The 23,886-nt window shown below is 31.2% G+C and overlaps 1 protein-coding gene across 2 annotated transcripts in view; it reads left to right on the top strand.

Moving 5' to 3' along the window:
* The window catches only part of LOC108768359 (CUGBP Elav-like family member 2), a 219,853-nt gene that overhangs the window by 179,025 nt on the left and 16,942 nt on the right, over positions 1–23,886 (top strand). For both annotated transcript variants that reach the window (XM_018518759.1, XM_018518760.1), the window contains one exon: positions 23,185–23,390. In XM_018518759.1, the coding sequence (XP_018374261.1) occupies positions 23,185–23,390 (206 nt within the window). The remainder of the gene's footprint in view (positions 1–23,184; positions 23,391–23,886) is intronic.

Genomic DNA, 23,886 nt, shown 5'->3' on the forward strand with positions numbered 1-23,886 from the left:
ATGCATAGATGAGAATTTTTGAAATAGGTTCTTGTTGCATAAGTTGTCCAGTCAAAATCATTTTTATTCATTGACTCATAATATGAACCAGAATATTCCTGAGGAAGTCATGTAACCTTGTAACTGAAACAAAAAAATATGAATGCGAATATCTAAAGAGCAATGAATTGCGTTATCGTAAATGCGCCATTTTTATGACGTGTGATGACTCGCTTGTATCCTTTGCGATCGCCTCAGCGATGAAGCGACTAGTGAGGAGTTAAGTATAGTCTGTATAGTCAGGTACGTGTTTTGACGTATGTGTGTGCTAATGGGTTGCGTAAGCGAGACGAGTCGCTACGGTTGCACGTCGATGCTTGACAAACTGCACGTTTCTAATGCACTTGGTTGCATTAGCAAGCAGCGATGGTGGCGCGATATTTCTTCCACCGTAACTCCGTTTATATAGACTGCGCAGTCCTACTTAATACGTTCGCCACGTCCCGCTCAAGGCGATCAAAAAAATTGAGAATTGGTTGATTGAGACATTGGAGCATGACGCAATACTGTAATTTGTAATCGAGTATACCATTGTCTAGTACATTATACCTATCTAATTTTTACTTAGGAGATCTGAATTCACTTCATCTATTATTCATGAAAAATTAATATGGTTAAATATAATAGAAATCTAAAGTATTTAATAAACTAGTCGTAATAATATGTACTTTAAAATTATATATATTACGATAAAAAGAAGTGATTAAAATTTTCCATAAATTTATCGAACATTTATTCCAGAAATGTCTTTTTTTTTACATTTTTTAAAACTTCTCATTTAAAAATCCATACTCGGAAATTTTTTTACATGTAACTTTACACTTATTAATGTATGTTAGTAACTTTGTTGCATCCCATTATATAATATGTAGGTACGTTGTTTCGTGAAATTCATGTTTAGAGGAGGAAGTTGCACGTCGGTCATAATATTTTTCAGGACATAATATGCATTCACATATATCTTCAGTGATGTTAAAAAATTAATTTTCTCGTGCGCGGTAGGGCGAGACATCGTTTCGTTTCGCATCGTGTCCTTCCTACGGCAGCGCGACGTCGTTTTCTATTCCGCGAAATACAGAGCCCTCGAGCATTTCTCTCAAAAGCGCAACTTTACGAACTCAGGAAAGTTAAGGTTCCGTGCGATGCGAAACGACATCGCGTCAGTGTGTCAGTAGACCGGCAACGAAACGAGTTTCTTACCCGGCATTTAAACGTAACCGCAAGATACGACTTCCTTCGCTATCACGATTTGGAGTATCTTCGATCTCTTCAATCTTCTCTTTATCAATAGTCCATATGCATTCGAGAGCAAATGGAAATTACGAAATCAAAGTAGAATATATGCATATACGAAATTATATGTTAAAATGTAATTACATATTAAATGTAATATTTAATTATATAATATATAAATGTAACTTATAAATTATATATAAATCAAGTTTTTTGATGTGTTATATAATTTCTAAGAAACAATGAATAAGACATAAAATAAAAATATGAATTTATATATATGTATAATATACATATATATATTCATGTATATATTATGTATACATGTATATCCACATTTTCATCAGTTTATCTAACCTATTATATGTGTTTGATTTAATTAAGATGCTTATGCAATATACGAATTAATTAGAAAAAATGATAGCGACTATATAAATCACTAATTTCATTTTTTATTTTAATTATTAAACATAATTATTTCAATTATTAGACGGAATAAGATACTTAAATAAGTAGATTTGGCTATTACTTCAAAACTTGCGCAATTTGAGAGTTTATGTATTGTCATAGGACAACTCATGAATTCAAAATTAACGATAATGAGAGTAAGGTCGGTCAATTAAAAGTCGAGGTCAATGTTGGAGTCGCGGCAATTTCGCGGTTTCGTCGGTTGCGTTCCGCAGAGAAATGAATTGGCAATGACAGGGAGAAGGCGCCTCGTTGCTTTACGATTTGTATGCGACCTAGTCTCAGCTGATCAAGATGTGGTCATTGGCCCCAGCACCAGTCTCCGCATCGTTTGGCTCGTGTGCGATAAGCGGCTGCATTTGATTAAAGTGCCTTGTCTGTTTTGTGACTTTGACTTGATGATTATGCAAATGATATAAGGATAAACTTGGTTAAATTTCTGTAGGAAATGTAATGTAGGAAACAACTCAATAACATATAATTTTATTTCATATTAACGTTTCACATTTACTTTTCTAATTTTAATCAATCTCCTTTTCAACTCTCAATATGTAGTCGTGAAGGTTTATTCTTATTGTAAAACTTCTATTTCGGTATATCTTACTGTACACATCTTACAGTTTAGATAAAATCATATCGACATATATCGAGTTTATTTTGAAAAGCTATTTAAAAATTGTCGTTCTTTCATAAAGAAAATCGAAGTCATATCTCTTATTCAGAACTGTTCTATAACGTATCTTAATTGAACCATAGTTGGAAAAAATATGTCGTATTATATATTTATGAGGTTGCTAATAATTTTCCTAAATTTAAATTCGAGGTTAAAAGAAATTATTTTTTGTCACATCATCCAATATAACTAACATTAATTTAATGAAATATCATATATTGAACGATTTGTAATCGAAGGAAATCGATGGAGCTCATATCGAAGATAATAAAGTAATCGAGGGAACGATCCGAACTGATGTAGTAGAGAGGGATTTCACTTGTGACACTTCTTTGCACGTTAACTCACATATGCATGCGTGTTCCGCTTTCACTCGTATCGCTGCCGTCCCTGAAAAATCACGTAATTCGTTACGGTCGGTGAATTCCTACCTAGCAAGCTCGACTAAATCACTGAAAAATAGAGCGTTCTGCAGACATGCTTTTTTACTATTCCAAGCCATCGCAAATAGCAATTTCAATTTCCATCTGTTATTCGACAACCATTTCGATCGTGTAATAATTCATTCCGCTTTATCTGCTGCATTGAATTCGCCTCTTTGTCACGTTTAATGCTATGAATTCATTAATTTTCAGCTTATCTATAACATATTTTGTAAATCGTAGTTTATATTGCACGTTCGTATTTCCGGCCTTTGATGGCAATCTTTTATTATAAGCAAAATTATATTTTTAAAGTCATTTGTTAAGAATTTATATTATAAAAATAGTAATTTAATTTTAATAAAATATAATATTGTTAAAACAAATACTACTAATTTTTTCTACAAAGAGAAAATCAAAATTTATCTAAATTGAAAAATCTATTAGTAAATTATTATTACTTTTTAGGAGATGTTTAAATAGATAGTGCACTATCTATTTATGTTTTTGATGATCAAAATAATCCTTTGTGTAAATAAAAATTTACAAAAAGGGTTAATGTGTTTTTTCTTTCTTTTAATAACAAGAAGAAATATTTATTAAATTTTTATTTACAAACAATGTTACAAAAACAATAGGCAATTAAGAGCTAGTACACAGTTATTATTAATTAATGTACGTTACAATTCTTCTTTATTCTTCACCTATACATATATTTCCATTTGTAATACGTACATTAATAATAACTGTGTACTAGTTCTTAATTGCCTATTAGTTTTGTAATATTGTTTTTAATATATTGAGAGCTCGATTAATTTATATTTTTATTTACGCTTTTAACAGCGCAACGTTAGATAGGTATGTGGTAGGTCAGTTTTAATATTTATTTACGCGATATGAAAGATCTGCAACATATGAGTAAGATAAAAACCAAGTACTCACATTTAACGCTAGATATTTGACGCAAATTCCTCAGTACAAGCTTTGTAGAGTTTCCATTACTTTATTTCAATGATGATCAATGATGTACCCATAAGAGAAAATCTTGATAGAAGGGAGTTGTAACGAAGAAAAAAAGAAAAAATAATTCTCCGCACAGCGTTTGTATGTAATGCTTGTTTTTGTGGCCGGTCATTGGAGCCAACAGGCTCCAGAAATTTATCAATGGAGACCGTTATTACACGCGCGTGAAAGAGAGAGAGAGAGAGAGGGGGGAGGGCTTAATAAAGCAGGTTAGTAAAAACTGAAGGCTTTGAGAAATCCATTTCAGTTGGTGATGTATAATATTTATTAGAATAAACATTAGGCTCTGTCATCATTGTTATTTTTTTACAATTTTAATAAAGATATTAAATCATTTACCTCGAATAATTTTGTGTAGATAATATTTCGAATTTTATTGATTTTTTCAATAGAATCATAATGAATTGATGTAAAATATTGAGTGTACAATTTGAGTTAATTAATATTGCATTGAACTGTTTTCGTTTTTTTTATGATAAATAATATACGAAGAAATTTTCAAGATTGTTTTTAAAGATATTTTGACCATACAATATCAACTAAAAATATCAAAATTGTGGCACAACGAAAAACCGTAAAACATAATTGATTAGCGAATTGACCAATCACGGTTGAAAAGTGAAGCAATAACTAAGTAATAGAACATCCAAAATATTAATTTGCTTCCTGCTTACGTCTCATTGCTGAAGTTTTTTTGTATGCTATAGCCTTCCAGCAAAAAATCAGCTAAAAACCAATATTAGTCAACATTAGTAAAAAAATTTTGTCATAAATACGCTTTGAAAAAAAAGCAATACGATACATTATTTGGTTTTTAATGATTTATGCAGTGGAATTACTATATTTTGTTATATTTTTATACGTAATTTTTAGACAAATAAGTGGCGCCAAATAAAATTTTGGTACGAATTTAAGTTTTAGTAATGCTTTGAGTTTTTTTGTGACGTATATAATTTAAATATTCAAATTTATCGACGACGTATGTAGATATAGGTACATCTGTTATTTGTATTTGTTTATTTGGGAGATTTTTAGAAATATATCTTGGAATAAAGAAACGTACAGTGATTTGCTTTGGAATTTAAATATAGCGAATAAGAGGAAAATTCTTTTACAGAGAATAATTAATGAATTCTTGTCATGCCAACTTTATCTTGCGTGTAAAAATTTTGATCTATTTCTAGCATTTCGTCGCTATTTTTGTACTATACGTGGTTAGTAAAGCAATTATGTAAAAATACCTGATAGTGCACTCGAAGGGACATTTATCTTGATATACTCAAAGGGAGTGTATTCGCATGTAGTGTATAGTATATTTGTTATCCTTAAATGGGTCATCACTGATAAAGGCTTGCTAAATATAGAAATACCAGTCGTCTAGTAGCGATAACAGTTAATGAACTCGCGTTTAAGTCGACCATGACATGCGCCGATCTTTAGATATTTACGGTCTCTCTTATACATTCACGTCATATATCATGTGTAAACAACGCAATCGTCTAACGTTTACATGATAATGCATTTCATGATACAGAGAATGATTACTAAAATTGAATGATTATTAAAATTGAAAAACAAAATCTTACTATAATCTTTGAACCGTAGCTAATGTGTGTAAAACACATAATGTAAATTATATTAGAGAAAAACATAATTATCTCAAGTTTTTTATTATATTATTTTCTTGTAAAACTTGATATGCTGTAATTTTATTTAGAATCGAATCGTCATAAATTTTTTGAAATATTTAAAATATTAGATGCATTGTTAATACGTTTTAAAAATTCATCAGTTAAAAAAAATTTTTAATAACTTTTTGTATAAATAAATGCTAAGATAAATTTTTATTTGTCTCTGTGTAACCGAAGAGTGAACAACTGTTACATTTTATTCTTTTTATTTGACGAAAAAATTATTTGGATCACTCTTGTTACTTCATCTAATTATTAAAATTAATATTATATTCAACTGGTTGACTACTGTGTATGTACGCATAAATTGCATCAATTCGCTTTACTTCATAAGAATTACTTGTTTCTTTCTGGCCTGTAAACTGGGATGAAGCTAAAGAACCTCTTTATGATGTTGGATGGTTGGCACCATGGTTGATGCACTACTTGTGCTGAATTATAATTATATTAATACTGTTGAGAATGACTTGAAGTAGGTAAGTTGAAACGCGTAAGAATTTTATACGAACTTTTTATATTTTTATATTAAAAATGGACTTATAAACATTTTCACTATTATACTTGCGAGTACCGCGCTGACTCCTACTTCCCCTTACATTCTAATCTTTATATTGCTAAAATAAATGGTAATATCATACTTGCAGTCAAATAATCTTCTTAATGATTTAATAAATAGTTGCATAACTATATGTAGCTAAGAATTGGAAAGAATACGGGCGTTAGGAGTCAGACGCAGAAGACGTCGCGCAAATAATACACCTATGAAGCTTGAAACTTCTTTATTCAACAAACGCGCTTACATGTTTCGGCTCATTTTTTAGCCTTCCTCAGAGCAAACACAGACTAACATATATAAACTAAAAGTTATCCTGTCATGGTGAGCTCCCCTACATCGAGAATTTAAATGCCAGAATTAAACAAAAAGGACGAAAAGGAAAATGAAAAAGAAGGGAAATATTAAAAATGTCGAATATAGAAACTAATTTATCAAAAAACTTTAAGAATATAATTAATTATCCCGAAAATAAGGACGCTCGTCACGATTACAAAGCACCATATCGCAAACATTACCATGAATAATTCAAAAACCAGTTCCTAATATGTCGATATCAGACACAGTGAGTCACTTTTTAGTTATTAACTAGTATTTTTCGAGATAACAAATGGAAAAATCCAACATTAAAACGTTAGTCAATTCCAAGAAAATGAAAATTGTAAAGTGATCAAAAATATTGTCAGAAGGATTTATTACTGTGTACGAACGACACCGTCGGTACGATTTTCATTTTCTGACAGACATAAAAGACATTATGAGATTATTCACCGACAAAATTGGGTTTAATAAATTGACGAAAGTAAATGAGATGTACTTTAACAGTACAGTTTTCAGTTTTGTACAAAAATTAATTCAGAAATTCTGACATTTCCTGGAAGGTATATCTCCCATAATGTAATGATATAATGACAGCTAATCTGTAATAAAATGTAATAAGTACATTTTATGATGTTAATTTTAAATATTTTACCTTAAAATAATTTATAATTTGCTTGGTAATTTTTACTATGTAATTTTTTTATTATGTAATTTTTATTATGTAATTTATAAAATATTTGTTGTATATTTAAAAAATTCCTTTTATTCCCGATAATATTTAATAAGTTGCCAAATTATTGCACGTTTATTACTAAACATAATAAAATTTGTAACGAATTTTGCAGTAAAATACAACGAAAAAATTTTACCATGTAGTAACAACATATTGCTGGTTTGAAAATGTACTGACAATGAGACTGTTTGCCATACATTTACATTATATTATTTGTCATCTATTTTCACATTTAAATGTTTGATGCAAATATAAACAATATCATAGGTATATTAAAGATATTTACTATGTGTTATGGAAGTATAAGTATTCATCTTTTTACGCAAAGGAAATCAGAATGTATAGAATTAAACTCTAATCAGCTGTGTATCAGTTTTACCTCTTCTTTGCTTCGTCTCTATTTCCTGCCTCATAGTCGCGCCCACAGGCATGTAGCAACTAATAACTAGAAATTACACGAGAGCCTGGCATGGATGTTCATTTGATCGACCCAATAACGAATACCCGGCATTTCGACTCGACGGCCGCCAACATTTCGCGATCACGGTCGCGTAAACGCGGTAGAACCCGTTCGTTCGTAACGCAGTACGCGCAAATTGCAGGTGAGTGCAATGGCTACCGTCAGACCCAGTTTACCTAATCAAATTGCAATCGCTTGCGATTGAAAACAGGTGAAGGCCGAATTAACATCAGGACGTTAATTACGCTCGCATTATGACGAGAAAAAGATCCTCGAGGTTGTCAGCATCAGTATATATCGCGCGCTTGCGCGCATTCACGTGTCGTTTTTGTTACGCAAGTAATCCTTCTGCCACGTAAGTTGGCTGATGGAAGGAACTGCAATCTTATAAGTTGATATGATGACGTCAATCTTGAAATGGACGTCAGTATACATTGCTTTTCCTTTGCGTCCTCCTTGCTTAGGTTGGTGTGAAATTCCAGGATACGTGGCATATTATCGCGCACCGTTTATTAAGGTCTGCATTCGAGAGACTGCGTCGCTTTACCGGTACTCTACCTGTTACGCTGATGTAAATTAACACTAATCTGTGGTTAATTAATTTCCCTTCTGTGTCATAAGCAGAACTATAATGTGAAAAGAGACATTCAATCGATCATCAATCAAACTCGATTAACGACTTCGTATTACTTATGAGTAACGTATTACGCGAGATTCTCGAGTATAGATTAAAATGATCGAACTCGCCACTTCATACTAAGTCTTCAAAGAAATCTTTCTATACTGTTTTTTTGAAAATTATATAATTATCGCTCATTATTTCTTCTGAACAAAACAGGAGTTGAATTTTCGAATATCTCACAGGATGTTACAGCAAAAACATATTGTTCCAAAATCAAATGTACAGACAATTCTCAAACAGATATCGAGAAGGGTCTCACTGTAGAACGGTATCGTGGAACGCAATGCAGTTAGTTTACGCGTTGTGCGATTATGCGTTCCGAAAATAGCCAAGCGCAGTAATCATGAATCGTTGTTTCACGGGAGGTAATCATTCCGTTCTATCTGCCCGCGCTGGTGTAACACGCGAATCATCATTCCTTTTTTTAATTCGATCATTCCAGAATTCGCAATGCTATTGCACTCGACTACGTCTCCGTTCGAAGTTCACGAAACTGACGGCCTATCCTTGAACATTCATTCGTAATAACACTGGTTAACCTGTGCGAAACAACGCCCTGTAGGAATTTGCGTAACGCTACGCGCGAAACAGACATATGATTCCGGCAAAGGACAATTCGCAGAACAATTATAAGAATATCTCGTCTGAATACCAATGGCTATCTAATTATCCAGAAATTTCTGTATAAAGTATAAAGAAATTTCATAATTATATAATTAATTTATATTTACTGAAGATATTATAAATAAAATATGATACATCTAAAGCGTTGTCTCATATTTTATTTTTTGATACAATTTACGAATACTTTTAATTCTCTACATACAGGTTACATATAAATTAAATTTGTGAAATTCCATAAATGTTTTGATAATAATTATAAGGTTGAAATATTCTACTCGGAAAATTGGATAAAAATATATGAAATAGCGTGTGTGTAATATATTCAACATTCTTTCTTTACCGTAAAACGTACATTCTTCCTTTTGGCAGTGCAACAAAAATGTAGGTCAAAAATATTTAAGAATCGGACGACTTAAAGTGCAGCAAAATATATATTGAAGAAACTTGTGTGACATTTTTCCATACCTATCTGTGCAATGCATCGCGGGAATCATGTTTGAAGTCACGACGAAACCGTATCCTTCAAAGGTACGTCGAGTTTTAATGATCGCAGCGAAGCAAAGTATGGTCGTGGTATGTAAACGATATTCCAAAGTAATTTTAGTCGTCGCGAGTAAAATTGGTAGCCGTACCGGTCTCGATATTAAAAATGTTATCATATGGAAAGGACTTTATATCCCCCTGAAATATTTAAGATACTCGCATTTCATAAGCGAACGTCTATTTGATCTAAACGACTTTAATTTTAATGAAACATGTTCAAAGAAATAATGTAATCATAAAAATAAGAATTTTTTATTAAATTTATTTTAATGTAATTTATCAGATATAATTTAGCAGACTGAAGAGATTAAAGTAATAATATTAATGAACATATTAACAATGAAATTATCTTTTAGTAATTTTAAAATATTAAAAAAATATGTTATTTAGTAATTAAATTTTTTAATTTTGAAGAAATTATTTTTTATTTTTATTTTTTCCATAAAATGAAGAAATATAATAATTGTAAATTTTACACTTTATAGAAATCTTCTTTACATCTTGAACTTTTCAAATCTGATCGTAGAGTCTATATGCACAGATCTATCACGATCGCGAAAGTAAATAATAAAATTATTGAGATAATTCTCTGGTCGACAAAATATCGGCGAGTAAGTCGAAGATAATAATGGCACGAGTCTTGAAAATAAGAAGCAGCGTGCACGAAGGGACTTCAGATCATATCTAAAGAGGGAACGTTACCCTCGGAGATGCAATCGGGGATTTCGTTTAAGGGAATACCGGCGATACTAACGAGTCGTTTCAGCCGAATCAAGGAGAGTCGGCCGGCACCAGCTTTGCTCTCTTGTCTTGCACGATGAAGCAAACGGTTTCGCAGAAACCAGCGGCTATCCGGTTGCGCAAGATTGCGATTACTCTTTGGTTAGGCTCTCGACTCGTTGCTGTATGTCCCGCACGATGATACCGTACGATGGAATAGCCGCATACCGTCGTACACAACTGTGCACACATGCAGCTATGCGTGGAACAGCTACCTGTAGCGACTCATTTACCGGCTTGACTTGCTCGATATTTAGTCTAAGATACGTCGACGACAATTTGAAATTAAAGCGAAAAAAGCTATAAAATAGAAAAAGCTAATTGAAAATGATAATTTTTTACAGACTCTGCATTTTAAATTTAATCAAATTTATTAAATTTAACGAATAAATATTCAATAAACAAAATTCAGTCATTAATTATTTAATTTGTAATTGAAAATTATCTCAATGGAATCAATCCAGTCTTTTAACTACCTTTATATTTCGTCAGATTAGTTCTAGTTGGCATTACTGATGTATACTACCTCAGAAATTTGAAGCACTCATACATAGTTTTTAAATAAAAACACTATTCTTTATTGGTATAATTATTTTATTAAAACTATCAACTTTTATTTTTGAATATATACTATTAGAATAAAATTTATGATTGAATATAAACTTTTGTATATTTACAATGTTAATAAATAAAGTTAAAATTAATCCTTTATTACTCGTATGAGATTTCCAAGCATCCCCACTTTACAAAGTTAAATATACATGAATGCTATTTATACACATTTAAAAAAAATTATTTTACAATTTAAAAAATTTTTTTTATTTATCTGTATTTAAAAAGTGTACAGAATATTAATTTTTATTTAATTATGAATCATTAAAGGAAGCAATAAAAATTAAGATAATAATGTTGAAGCGACAGAAATCCTACATTATTCTACACGAGTAATGTGTAAGATTAAACTTTTTTCCAAAATTAGAGAGGCACCAAATTTTTGAGTGGTAGTGTATAAATATATTATTATTAATATACAAGTACATAATTTTATGTACTATGTGCATACACTGTTAGAAACCTTTACATGTAAATGAAGCTCGTAGTTATGAACGAAATTAAAAGTAATGAATGATTTAACTGAAAATTAAGTTACAGTAGTTACTTAAATGTAACGAACGTGTACATTATTAAATTTCATAAATTTTTATAAAAAATACATTAAATTTCATGTACGTGTACACAAATATATTTTAAATACATTAAATTTAATGTAATGTTATGAAATTGAGTTCAAATTGTGTAACTTAAAAGTATATTAAATTTTATGAAATTTTTAACAGTGTATATTTTTATATTATTTATTATGTAATATGTATAAAGTTATTTAAGTATAGAAGCTATCGTTTAGAGATCTCAACGGGCATAAATGCGCCACGTAATGTCGTCACGCCGTTATCTTTTGACTGCAATATAGGCGCGTACCTCCTCGTCCGTCGTCTGTCGAGTCGTTGCGAAAGCAACTTTACGCGACTTATTTTCAACGTGCTCATTTGCGCCGCATATGTTCGCCCGCCCGTGAAGAATATTAGCTTCCACGTCGAGTGGAAGTGCGCTGTGAATTCATACGTAGGTATCTACATTGCTAGGATTCATTACATTCCAACTGTATATGTAACATAACAGCACTAAATTTCTATATTCGTATGACTACTATTGATTAATTGCTAGGTAGACAATATTAGTTTATCATATTGTACGAAATAATTTTATGTAACTTACTACAAGATATTATATTTCTTTAATTTCCTATATTGCAAATTAAAAGTTCGTTACGTATTTTTACATTGTAGTAATTTGTATTATGTATCACAACTTCATAATTTCCGAATTTCCAAAAAATACAGGTTCTATAAGTATTGAACATAATATTTTTTTAAATAATTACATACAAAACATATCATATAATTGTAAATTTATATTAAATGATGTTTTAGTAAATAAAATATATTTAAAATAGATATAATATTTATTACAAATTGTAAATATCATGGATTGATGTGTCGATCATAGCTGCGATGGACATAGAGGATTGCATAATATTCGGACTTTGTATTTGAATGTTTTTTTTTCGCTAGACACTGAACCTTGAATATTTTATACATTCATTAATGGTAATTTATAATAAAATGTTGAAGATCATAGAACCATGTAAATTCATTCAGATGATTATGTTAATTTGATTTTAATTAAGCTTGAAATAGCATAATTATTCGTTATTTACGTTGTGTAATAAATGCTAATAAACATGATTACACGACAGCAAAAGTATATTTTTCTTGTTCTCTTCATGTATATAACAAAAGAAAATTTTATTTGTGCTGCATTATTATTAATATGCTTTTTCCTTTAAGACTCCTGCTTTTTTCTGTTTACTAAAGCCATCTTGGACTGTGATGTCAGAAGTGAGAAAAATACATAAAGAAAATTCTTGCAAACTATATTAAAATATGAGTATTGTTTAATAAAACAACATTTTCAATCGATAGAATAGAATTGTAAAACATACTGTAAACTTCCCTTGTGTTCCAGTAATCAACAAATAATCATATATTTGAAATTGAATTACATCTAACTAGAAAACGAAACAGGCTATATGACAGCTGTCGAATTGAAATAAATATTTTATTCTATTCCGAAATAAAAGAAGAGTTTTCGATATATTTTACAAGTGTACTCTATCAAATCCAAACATTTTATTGAAAAATATTTTTATTTTATATATTTTTTGTAAGAATTTTCATTATAAATATGTTTTCTCGTTTCTAATGTCATCAATCTGAAAATCGATGGTAAGTGATCAGGAGCCTTAAAAGATGGAAAAAAAATAAAGGAACAATGTAGGAAAAACTTTTTCATACAATTTTTGATGATGCTATATTTTGCATACAACGTGGCAACACGTTGATGCGTCTATTGCAACAACCAAGAAACGATTACGGTTAAACGCGTCCAGTAATTACACGATTATCGAACCGATGATTACCGGGCAATCAAGGCGGTCGAGTTCTTGTTCGCGGCTTGCAATTTCGCGGCGTGAGCAAAGCAGAGAAATGGAAAACGAAGATTTCGAAGGTCGGGAGTGGCCACGAAACTGGTGCTGTTCTCACGACAATTTCATTCTGCAAAGAACGTACTGGTTGACCCACGTTTTACATATTCATAGAGGTTTTGCATAGCAACATGCATATGATAAGTAAGCGGTATAGTCGGAGATTAATGTCCACTGTGTATCTGCATGATCCTACAGACGTAATAACAGCTGAAAGAACTCTGCAGACTGTGCAAAAACAATCATTGCACTTGTAAAAACATAGGATATTAATTTTTTTTAATAAAAGTGAAAAACGTGGTCTTATCTCATAAAAGTAAAATTTTTATTTTACAACAATTGTAGATTCCAATTATCATTTGCAACATACGCTTTTTTTTGTGTAATATTTTTTCATCTTTTTTTTAAATGATAAATCAGTTTCTATACAAGCATTATCTTATTTTTTATTATATGTATACTCTTTTTTTTAAGAATTTAATATATTTGAACAATGTAGTTAAATAATTATTTAAATTTGTATAATTTTATTTGTATTAGATGCATATTTTTAGAAGTAAATCTTATTGGAAAGAATTCAAATAAAATTCAAATAATAGTCTCTAAAATAAATACATTTTTCTAAGGTTTGTCATATAAGATTGGAATAAACGTCAATGTGTGATTAGATTTTCGTAACCATAAATAATCGATGCTGCTATTATGTATGGAGATCGAGTAATGTCGTAAATATTAACTGTTATGCAAATCTTTGCTAAGATATCGAGATTGTAATACCATTCTCTTTAAAAACTCCAGCGATTATGTTTTTATACAATGTCAACTATTGATAGAAAAGATCCGATTAAATTTATCATAAATGTAAGTTGATTTCAGTAATAATATTAAACCTGTATTATTACTCGTATCGAATAAATGATATTTATATCAGCAAAATTAAATTTATGAGTTTGCGGAAATCAAATTTATGTAAATTAAGTTAGTAACAAGAAAATTAAGTTTGTGACGAGAAAATTATGTTCATAGAGCATAGTATTTGCATCAAAAGCGAGAATTTCTGTAATTATGTCACAGATTTGATTTACAAAATACGTTTATATATCAATTATTTTCAAAAGACTTTCATGTATTTTCTCTTTAATATGATTAATCGAAACTAATTGTGCATTGATTTTATAAATTTAGGTAACACACATTTTCAGTTTGGCAAAAAGATAATGAAGAGAGAGAAGCAAAATAATAAGATCAAAATATCAATCTTCACTTCGAAAGTGACACCATTAAAAAACATGATATTTGAATATTATTATAAATTAATTAAGTATATATTATTTTATTAATCTTCAAAAAAACTGAACTAATTTAAATAATATAATATATTATAGGACCGTACATGTGATAACACAAACTATAGAATCGAAGCCTTACACGGTCTAGCTGGATCTTAATGCTTGTATGATTCTTATGTGAATTTATATACTACGTATGTAGTCTAATTTAGTGAATGAACTAATTTAGTTTTATAAATAATCATCAAAATTGTTACAATTCAAAAAGGGTAGTTTAAAAAAAAATCATCAAAATAGTTACAACTCAAAAACAGACGTTTCTTAAAAATTGTGAAATCAAAAATGACAAAAATAACAATTGATCATGTTAAGAATATATTCCTTTTATCGATATTATTTGATAGAAATAACTTTCTATCAAATTGGAAAACAGATTTTCCTCTTTTCTATGAAACTTAATTATTTTTTAATTGTGTTTTTTGAAGTAAGGAAGTAATATCTATAAGATAAGACCAACATACGTAATTACAATGTCATGAATAGCGGTAAAGAAAAGTAGGCCACAAAAAATTATTTCGGTATTCGAGAAATCGTCTTTGTTGAAGCCCTTGAAAGTAGATGATTTCGTATGCAAAGAACGTTTCGGAGTTTCGTCAGATAAAAAGAAACGAGCAAATATGTATGCGCTGATAATTTTATGAGCAGAAGTATATTCTTGGAAGACAAAGTAAAATACTAATGATGTAATGTTATCAAATATTATAATATGCAAAGTTTAAAATAAATTTATAAATAAAATTTATAAATAACGTAGCTTAAAGCGTAATTTGTGTGATAATAAGATGATTTTACAATAATTTAAATAAATAATTATAACATAATAAATTAAGCAAATTAATATTTAAAGTATTTGGAATAATATAATAACATACAACGTAATCTAAACATTTTTAATTTGTAATTAAGAAAATTTGGCACCGTTTTAAATTCTTATTCTATTTAAAATCTTATTCTATTTTAAATAACAATATTTTAAATTATATTAACATAGATTATTTCTATAAAAAAATATGTATAATATATGTATAGAGAAACTTTCTCTTGTTTAATAAAAAAAGCGAACATTTTTACAAGGAAGAACAAAGAAGGTAACTTTGAAGAAGCGGTAAGCAGAACGAATTGTACGTCGAAAAGAGGGAGTCTTTTCCGGTGAAAGGACGTGCAAGAAGACAAGGATAGCACAATGGCTTTGACTACAGGAACTAACCGGAAGCAACACGAGACACCGGATCCCATACAAATGCCCAATTAATGTACCCGCTTATGGGTCTTCGTAGTCTGCTAGGGATAAACGCGGTACTGGTGAACTTCATCTACTATTCCGGCGTGTATGAGGCATCATTCGTATCCTTCGTATACGTCCTTAACGATGATACTTGGCTCTCGCAGTCGCGATCCACGATTTATGGCGTCATTTGTTCTCACCGGCGGTTGTACGATCGCGAGGAAGATATTTGGTGGTCACGAGGGTGACAAGAGTTTCCATGAAATGTATGTTAGTCTCTGGTAGAGGATTCAGAATGGGAATTCGGCTCTTTCAAAGCTTCGTAAAATTCACCCTGACAAAATTAGTTTTTGCTTGATTGTTTATAAAAATTTCTTGAACACAGAACTACTTATTGTTAGGCTTTGTATATTCGCATAAGTTTGTTTACAACTGAATATATTTTCGTAATAGAAAATGATTCGTTTACTTAAAAATTAAATTGTTAAAATAGATGTATCGTGTTGTTCTTAATAGAAATGTGTTTTATAAGAAACATGTTGTGTTGCTTTCTAATGGTAAGTAGAAGATTGAACATACTCATATGATAGTAAATGTGCTATGAAATAGAATGCGAACTTCAATATAATACTGCAAATTATGTTACGCATGATTGAAATGAAAAATAATACTCTGGTTATCTGGCAAATAATTTAAACGGGAATGAGGACAGTTATACAGGCTACACTATGCATATGCTAAGACAGTTTCGTTCGCAGGTGCCTTCTCTAACTGACTCGTTTATCACTGTCTACGTATTAATCACTGTGACAGGATTGGTTTGTATTTTCATTGGACCGCAAGCTTGCATCACTGCATTATGACTACTGTCCGTAAATGTCACTCCATAAAACAACAATAATTGTCTCCTTTGTAATTCCGTAAAGCGTAATTTACATCCTTATTATTGCAACCGTCAAAGTGTTTGCTAATCGGAATTCCAAGCTGTCTATAAATCGCTACCTATCTCTGACGTCATTTCCTGGGAACTTCGTCTGCGACATACTAATGACCGCATAATTGTGACCAAACGCAAGGTGGATACACCTGTCGACACATCGGTTGCCAGATTGGCTTCAAGATGTGTGTGAATTTCTTTCAATTCCCGATTTAATAATTTATTTTTAGGCGTTCTGATTATAATTTATCAGCATTTTAATTCATTTTAATATATAGATCTTTTCTTTTTTTAATTCTATTTAAAAAATTTTAAATCCATGCTTTTATAAAATTCTTTTTCCTCTACAGATAGTTATCTTCATAACTTCACAAATGCTATTTCATATATAGCTAATCCGTAGCTTACTCTATGGATAGAAAGCAGTTTATACGTCTGGCATATGTGAATCTGTAAGTGAATTAACGCTATCAATTCTCATTTCTTGAAAGAAACACGTGGCCTAAAAGCCGTATCGCTAAGAGGGCGAGAATATTCCTGGCGAGGCTATCCACTACACAGTGAATACGAAACCAGCAATGAGACAAACCTAATCCTCCTTAGTGGCAAGAAGCCAGGTTTAATGATTATTAATAATCAGTATTCATAGAGAAGCAAACGATTACGCTACTCGAGAAAAATGTTTTTAATTAAAACTCACGTTTTGCAAACTTTCTCTTCCTCTGAATAGCTTTAGGTATAGCCGTAAAAAGTCACCATAAGAGATAATCTCGAGATACGTTTCGCAGATATTCCAGCAAGCTTTAAAGTGAATGTTCCAAATTTAAATCGACTACCCGAGATAATGAGAATTTCTTAAAGATATATATATCTTGATGTGTACGTTTTATATTTTCAATATTTTTGAATTTATCTTATGTATTTTGATTTTTTAGTTAACTAATATAAATTATTATAATTTTAAAATAATTAAAAAATTTAAATTTATCGATTTTTTATTCGAATTTTAATCTTGAAAGTCATATGGCTAAGTTTTTAATATATTCTATCTATACAACAGATAGTTTTATCAGATACGATTAAATCATATTTGATTATGCAATTTTTTCCCAAAATTGAAAATAATATTCCTCGGACACAGTTAAGGATTATTTGACGACTTCATTGTCTGCATGTTTGCAGCATTTTTAATTTTAAAGTTCCATTCGGATGTAATAACTCAGGAGCTTCGACAAATGAAGCTTTAGTCTTGAAAAATGAGCTCTAACGAAAATCAAAGAGCACGTTGCGCTTCCGGCGATGCAGCAACTCGTTCTTCTGCCGCATTTCGGAAAGGCACATCGAAACGTCTTCCAACGCGAAATTCCAATGCTCCCTCGCTTGTCCGCATTTGCATGCATGATCCTAATCTCGAGTTGGTCTTTTTTCCGGTCTGTAAGAGCGTTGGTTTATTCGCAACGTCTCGCGCTTCGGCGCATCGTGCCGCGAAAAAGGCGAAATCGAGTAAGGAACGACGGTGTGGAAGGTTGCTGGTTGCATATCGGAGCACGACGATCGATTTGAAATGCCTGGCTCGGAAATTCGTTGGAAAACTTATCACGTTTCGCAGGCTGCGATTTAATTGCACAAGTTGTGAATGGGCCCGTGAGATGCATAGAAGGAGATCGAATCGAACACAAGTGACCGCATTGGCCACCGGTTGGCCACAAGCATTTCGTTTGTGGAAGTTAGACACCTGTTTGTATCGAATAAACGCTTTCTCGCGGATGCGAGTAAATTATCATTAACACTGACTAATCGTACGGAATGTAAACAAATTGTTTTTCATCAGCGAAACTAGTAAAAGCAACATTATGTTAGCAATAATTCTCCGATGCTGACTTTGATAACGATAAAGATTATTTGATATAATCTATATGTATATAATATTCTTATCACACATAAATATGTTATGAATTGCATTTACTCAATACTTGCAAGATTATCTTGTACAAACGATATAAATATAAAATTTATTCAGTTATTTTAAATTTTATGAACATTTTAGGTAAGGTGAATTTAGAACTGAAAATTGAATAGTGCATTCCTATGGAAAACTAATAGTAATTACATCAATATTATAACTTCTCACTTGACAATGTAAATGTAATATAACATGTAATTTAACATAATACAATTGCACATTATAACAATTATACATAATAATTACATAATTAAATAGGAAATTGTAACATTGATGTAATATTACTGTTAGTTTGTGTTCTCTCTGTGGATTGCTTTTTACATAAAAACGTGTTTAAATTACATATATATCATATCTTTCGAAAATTCTAACTAATAATCGAACAATTGTGCAAATCATTTTGTGCCAGTATGAAAAGCTGCATGGTACTTGTAATTTATAATGACTTCTATAATATTATTGTGTTCGTTTATTATGCAGATCTTATAAAGCTCGATCGATAGACTATGCGCAATACTTTGATGCACGTATTCCGCGACGACGTGCTGCAGACATCCTAACGGAATATTCGGTGCGATGCAAACATTCCAGCAGGCGCGATCTGCATCTCATATCCGCCTGCATGATCCGACGTTGCGTCGTATCTAGTTTGCACGTGAATTACATTACAAATGCAGTTACAGAGACCAGTGGCTTCGTATCGCGCTCTTATTTTATTCTCACGTTAATAGCCTTAAATGTGATTACAATAAGCTCGACAGTATCCCGATGGCACAGTAGGAGAAGCATTATCTAGGATTAGCTATATATTATTATAGCTATATTGTACAAATATTTCGTATATATATATATATATATGTGTATGTGTATAGAACTCCTATGAAAGTAGCACTCTATTTTCAAAGTTTCGATATAATTAATAAGGTTCTGGCTCCGAGAATTCTAAAGTTACTGATACATTTTTAAAACGAATTCTATTGCGATTGACTGTGAAAATCCAAATTTACAGTGGCTATTTCATACGAAAATTGACTTATTAATATTTAGAAGTACGAAATTATGAATGACGGAATTAATTGATTCTATCCCAATTTTAACAAGTTGATTAACTTTATAAATATTTTCTTTTCTTTTCGTTTTTCGTTTTTTTTTTATTTTCCTTTAGTAATTGTTAAAAATTTTCTCCTACAATCTACTTGTCAATAATTTGTATGTTTTCCTTTTCTGTCAAAATCTTTCACACGTATTATTTTTATATATTAATTAAATTGACGGTACCAAGACAGCTGCAGCGGTTCGAGTTGCCTCTTTATTTCGTATTTGACCACGACTCCATCCTTCATCGATCTCGAAATATTCGTTACGCTGACTTTCGCACACTGATAATATCCATCCCTCTTGGTAGCAATGGGCGAAAAATTTCGGTCCGTTTAGAAGGAAAAGGGATGGGCATAAACCAGCACCTTCGGTATTTAATAAACATTCCGCGAAAGCCGCAGTTTCGCTGGAACGCAGGAGGGGTGAGGAAGAGAGGAGAATTTGTCTTCCGTTCCCCTCCCCTCCCCAGCTGGTTGCCTTTTTACACCGTATTTCCCCCGCGAAGGGAAAGGGCTTAAAATTTTCATTCGATTTCCGCGGGAAATCCGATCCGTCGTTGGCAACCGCGGGTATCCGGTCGCTAGGGGCTGCGAAATTAATTAAATCGTTAACTGCGGACGAGTTTGCCGTAGTCTGGACCGATATATTCAGTGCTCTTCTCACCCTTTCTGCTCTTCCCCGCGGCACGGATCAACCTCTGGGCAAACCTTGATCCCCTGGTCTCAGTATATTTTTTTTTTGTTATTTTTTGGACGTTTCGGTCAGACACAACCCCTTAAATACGTCTCGTTAAACGCAAAGAGGATCATTGTCACAGGAAGTTTTTATCTGGATAGATTGAATTGATGCAGGAATCAAATTTTTCAAGCAAAAGGCTTTGTTTTAGGATTTACAATTGCTCGAAAACTGGTATCGCGGTGTCAATATCACTTTTATAAAATACCGTAAAAATGATCGGGAATAATTGGCATGTAAAGCTATAACGTTATAACTTTTATTAATAAAAAAGTTTGTTATAAAAAACTAATATATTAAACTAATAATATTATCATTATTTAAATGTAATAATGTATTTCACAAGGCAATATATTTTATATTATCGTATAATTTATTAGTACAAGTGTTTATTATAAAAATAAATTGTTATTCTTATTAATATTGTTAAATGTAATAACGAATTTCAAAGCAGTACATTTTATATTATTAATATCTCTTATATTTCATTGTACAGTAAGCATTACAAAATGTAGTCATGGCATTATTTGTCAGCATTATGGGCCGTAATTATTTGCACATAAAGCGTATTGGTGATTTCCGGAAACACGATCATACGCAATTGTACCGTGAATTTGATATCAACTTCTATGGATACATTCCACGCACTATAAATCGATATATTCTCGATTTCAATTCGCTCTAGTATGGCTACGCATAGCTTGAAACGCAGCATCGAGTTCCTTTGATATCGCGCGAATTGGATAGCAACATTTGACAGGGAGCCACAATTTTCACATATTAATGCTCGTCATGTTTAGCCCTCTTGTTGGCTGGCGAATTTGCATAGTTCGACATTAATATTAATACATTAGTCCACATTATTAGGGCACTGAAATATTAATTAATATGATGCGAGTCACTGTTGCATATCTAATACACGCAGCATTTATGCAAAAGTGAATACTCAGGAATGATAATACAAAAGTTCAATCTTTGCAGCCAAAAAATTCACATGCTATAGATTGCACAAAACGAAACATTATTATCACATGGATTTTATAATTACTGAGCGAATGTTGATTCCTAAAACTTATTCGGATATATGTATACATATAAAATTAGTAATTAAAGCATACAACTTCATTAATTCATAATTTTGAATATCAAACTCTTTAATAACAAGATAAAAAAAATTTGTATCCTGCATTAACCGAGTTTAAAAATAAAAAAAAACTTGCATTGTGTATAATACGTCGTAATTTCAACGCAAAATTTTATTATTTCGATTTTTTTAATGTACACCACGTTCTCGCAGAATAAGCGGTGCATTAACACCGAGAAGATCCATAAGAGAATTGAATACGCGTGACAGGGATGAGAGAAGCGAAGATAGACTCGAGAGATATATTCGAGTATTTTGCCTAGCCTATCCCCCGCGATGCCGAATTTACATAAGCGGCTTTTCTCTAGGTGAAGCTTTTCTCCCGGTCCTAAACAAATATTGACCAGGTCGCCTCTTCTAGTGGTCTGTACCGTCGTCAAATGGCCCATAGCTAGCCACTGTCCGCATTATCCGTAAACGCTTATTAAACGGTGGGCGAGATGGGAAATCATGATGTCACTTGTGACCTCGGCTCGAGACGACGTGAGTCAAAGTTTAAGAACGTTATATCGAATAAAACACTTGGTTTTTTTTTCAATTAATCGATGGTGCTACTCGCAGCCGAGAATATTAGATGGTAATTGTTAACCTTTAATCTGCAGAATATTAATCCTTCATTCATGATATAAAATATGTCACGAATGATAATAATTGGTCATGAATGCCATTTATAAAACTTTTAATGAGTTCGCTAACAAGTTTAGATAACCAGAACTTGGTATAAAGAATAGGAAAATAGTTAATTTTACGTAACGCTTGGTAAAAGAATTTTTTTCATGTTTAATATTCTAATTCTTTTGATGTTATGCAAACTCTATTACCATAATGGCACATGCAAAGTGCCGATACTACTTGTGAGATAATCAATAATGATTCTCACTGTTATAGTCATGATAACCGTAAAAAATAGAAAGAAGAAATAGGGAAGATTATATCTTTGAATTGTCTTCGATAATTTAAAGGTATATATATATATATATACATGTAATTATAGAAAAATATTAGTTAATTGAACTATCTAGTTATAAGAAGCGCAATAAGAATGAGTAATGCACTTAATTTATCCACCACGTAATTCTCCAGTAATAGCATTCTGTAATAGTATATGTTCTGTTAATGACAATTGACTATAGCTATGTTGATCATTCGATTGTATGATTACTCAGCCAGACATTTTCTCACTAACTAATTAAATATACAATCATATCAAGGATGAATAATCACATATTATCTTTAAGGCGATTGTCTTCCGGGTGCTATCATTGAATTATTAAGATCGCACATATTACAAACGAAATACGTCTGTTCACTTTTCATGATGATTCTATGATGACGCGATACTGCAAACAATCGCTAATGGAAGTTATATTTTATCATTACAGAGCGCAAACTGTTCGTTGGGATGCTATCGAAAAAATTCACAGAAAACGATGTTAGGAACATGTTTAGCGCTTACGGAATGATCGAGGAATGCTCGGTGCTGAGGGACAGCACCGGGAAAAGTAAAGCCTGTGCCTTCGTTACCTTCGCTAGTAAGCAGTACGCGATCAATGCCATCAAAGCTCTGCATCATTCCCAGACAATGGAGGTGAGTATAATTATAAACGGAGACATTTTATATAATATTTTTAAATACAACCCTATATTTGAAAATTAAATAAAAATTTGATCTTAGTTATTAATCTTAAAATGATTGGAGTTATTAATTTTGTAATTAATTAATATTCCTAATTTTGATATGAATAAACGTTATGGATTTTATATAATTAATATAATTTAATCTATATATGTATATCAAAGTATGGAAGTTAATCTTGATGTCAGAAATTTCTAAGTTTTGATGCGTAAAGCATGGTAACTAGTGTTCAAATTATTAGATAGTTTACTACAACTTTAACAGCTTTACTATAACATCTTGATTAATAATCGCAATAGCGTCATCTAATATTCTATCTTTTATAATAAATTGAGAATACAGTGGCAACTTTTCGTACAGGGATGATGCAGCTTTTATAAGAATATGATAGGTTTTATTCATTTATTTACTTCTTTAGTCGCGTACCGTTTATTAATCTATCATTCAA

This window comes from Trachymyrmex cornetzi, unplaced genomic scaffold (genome assembly GCF_001594075.2).
Source record: "Trachymyrmex cornetzi isolate Tcor2-1 unplaced genomic scaffold, Tcor1.1 scaffold79, whole genome shotgun sequence".
Classification (NCBI taxonomy): Eukaryota; Metazoa; Arthropoda; class Insecta; order Hymenoptera; family Formicidae; genus Trachymyrmex; species Trachymyrmex cornetzi.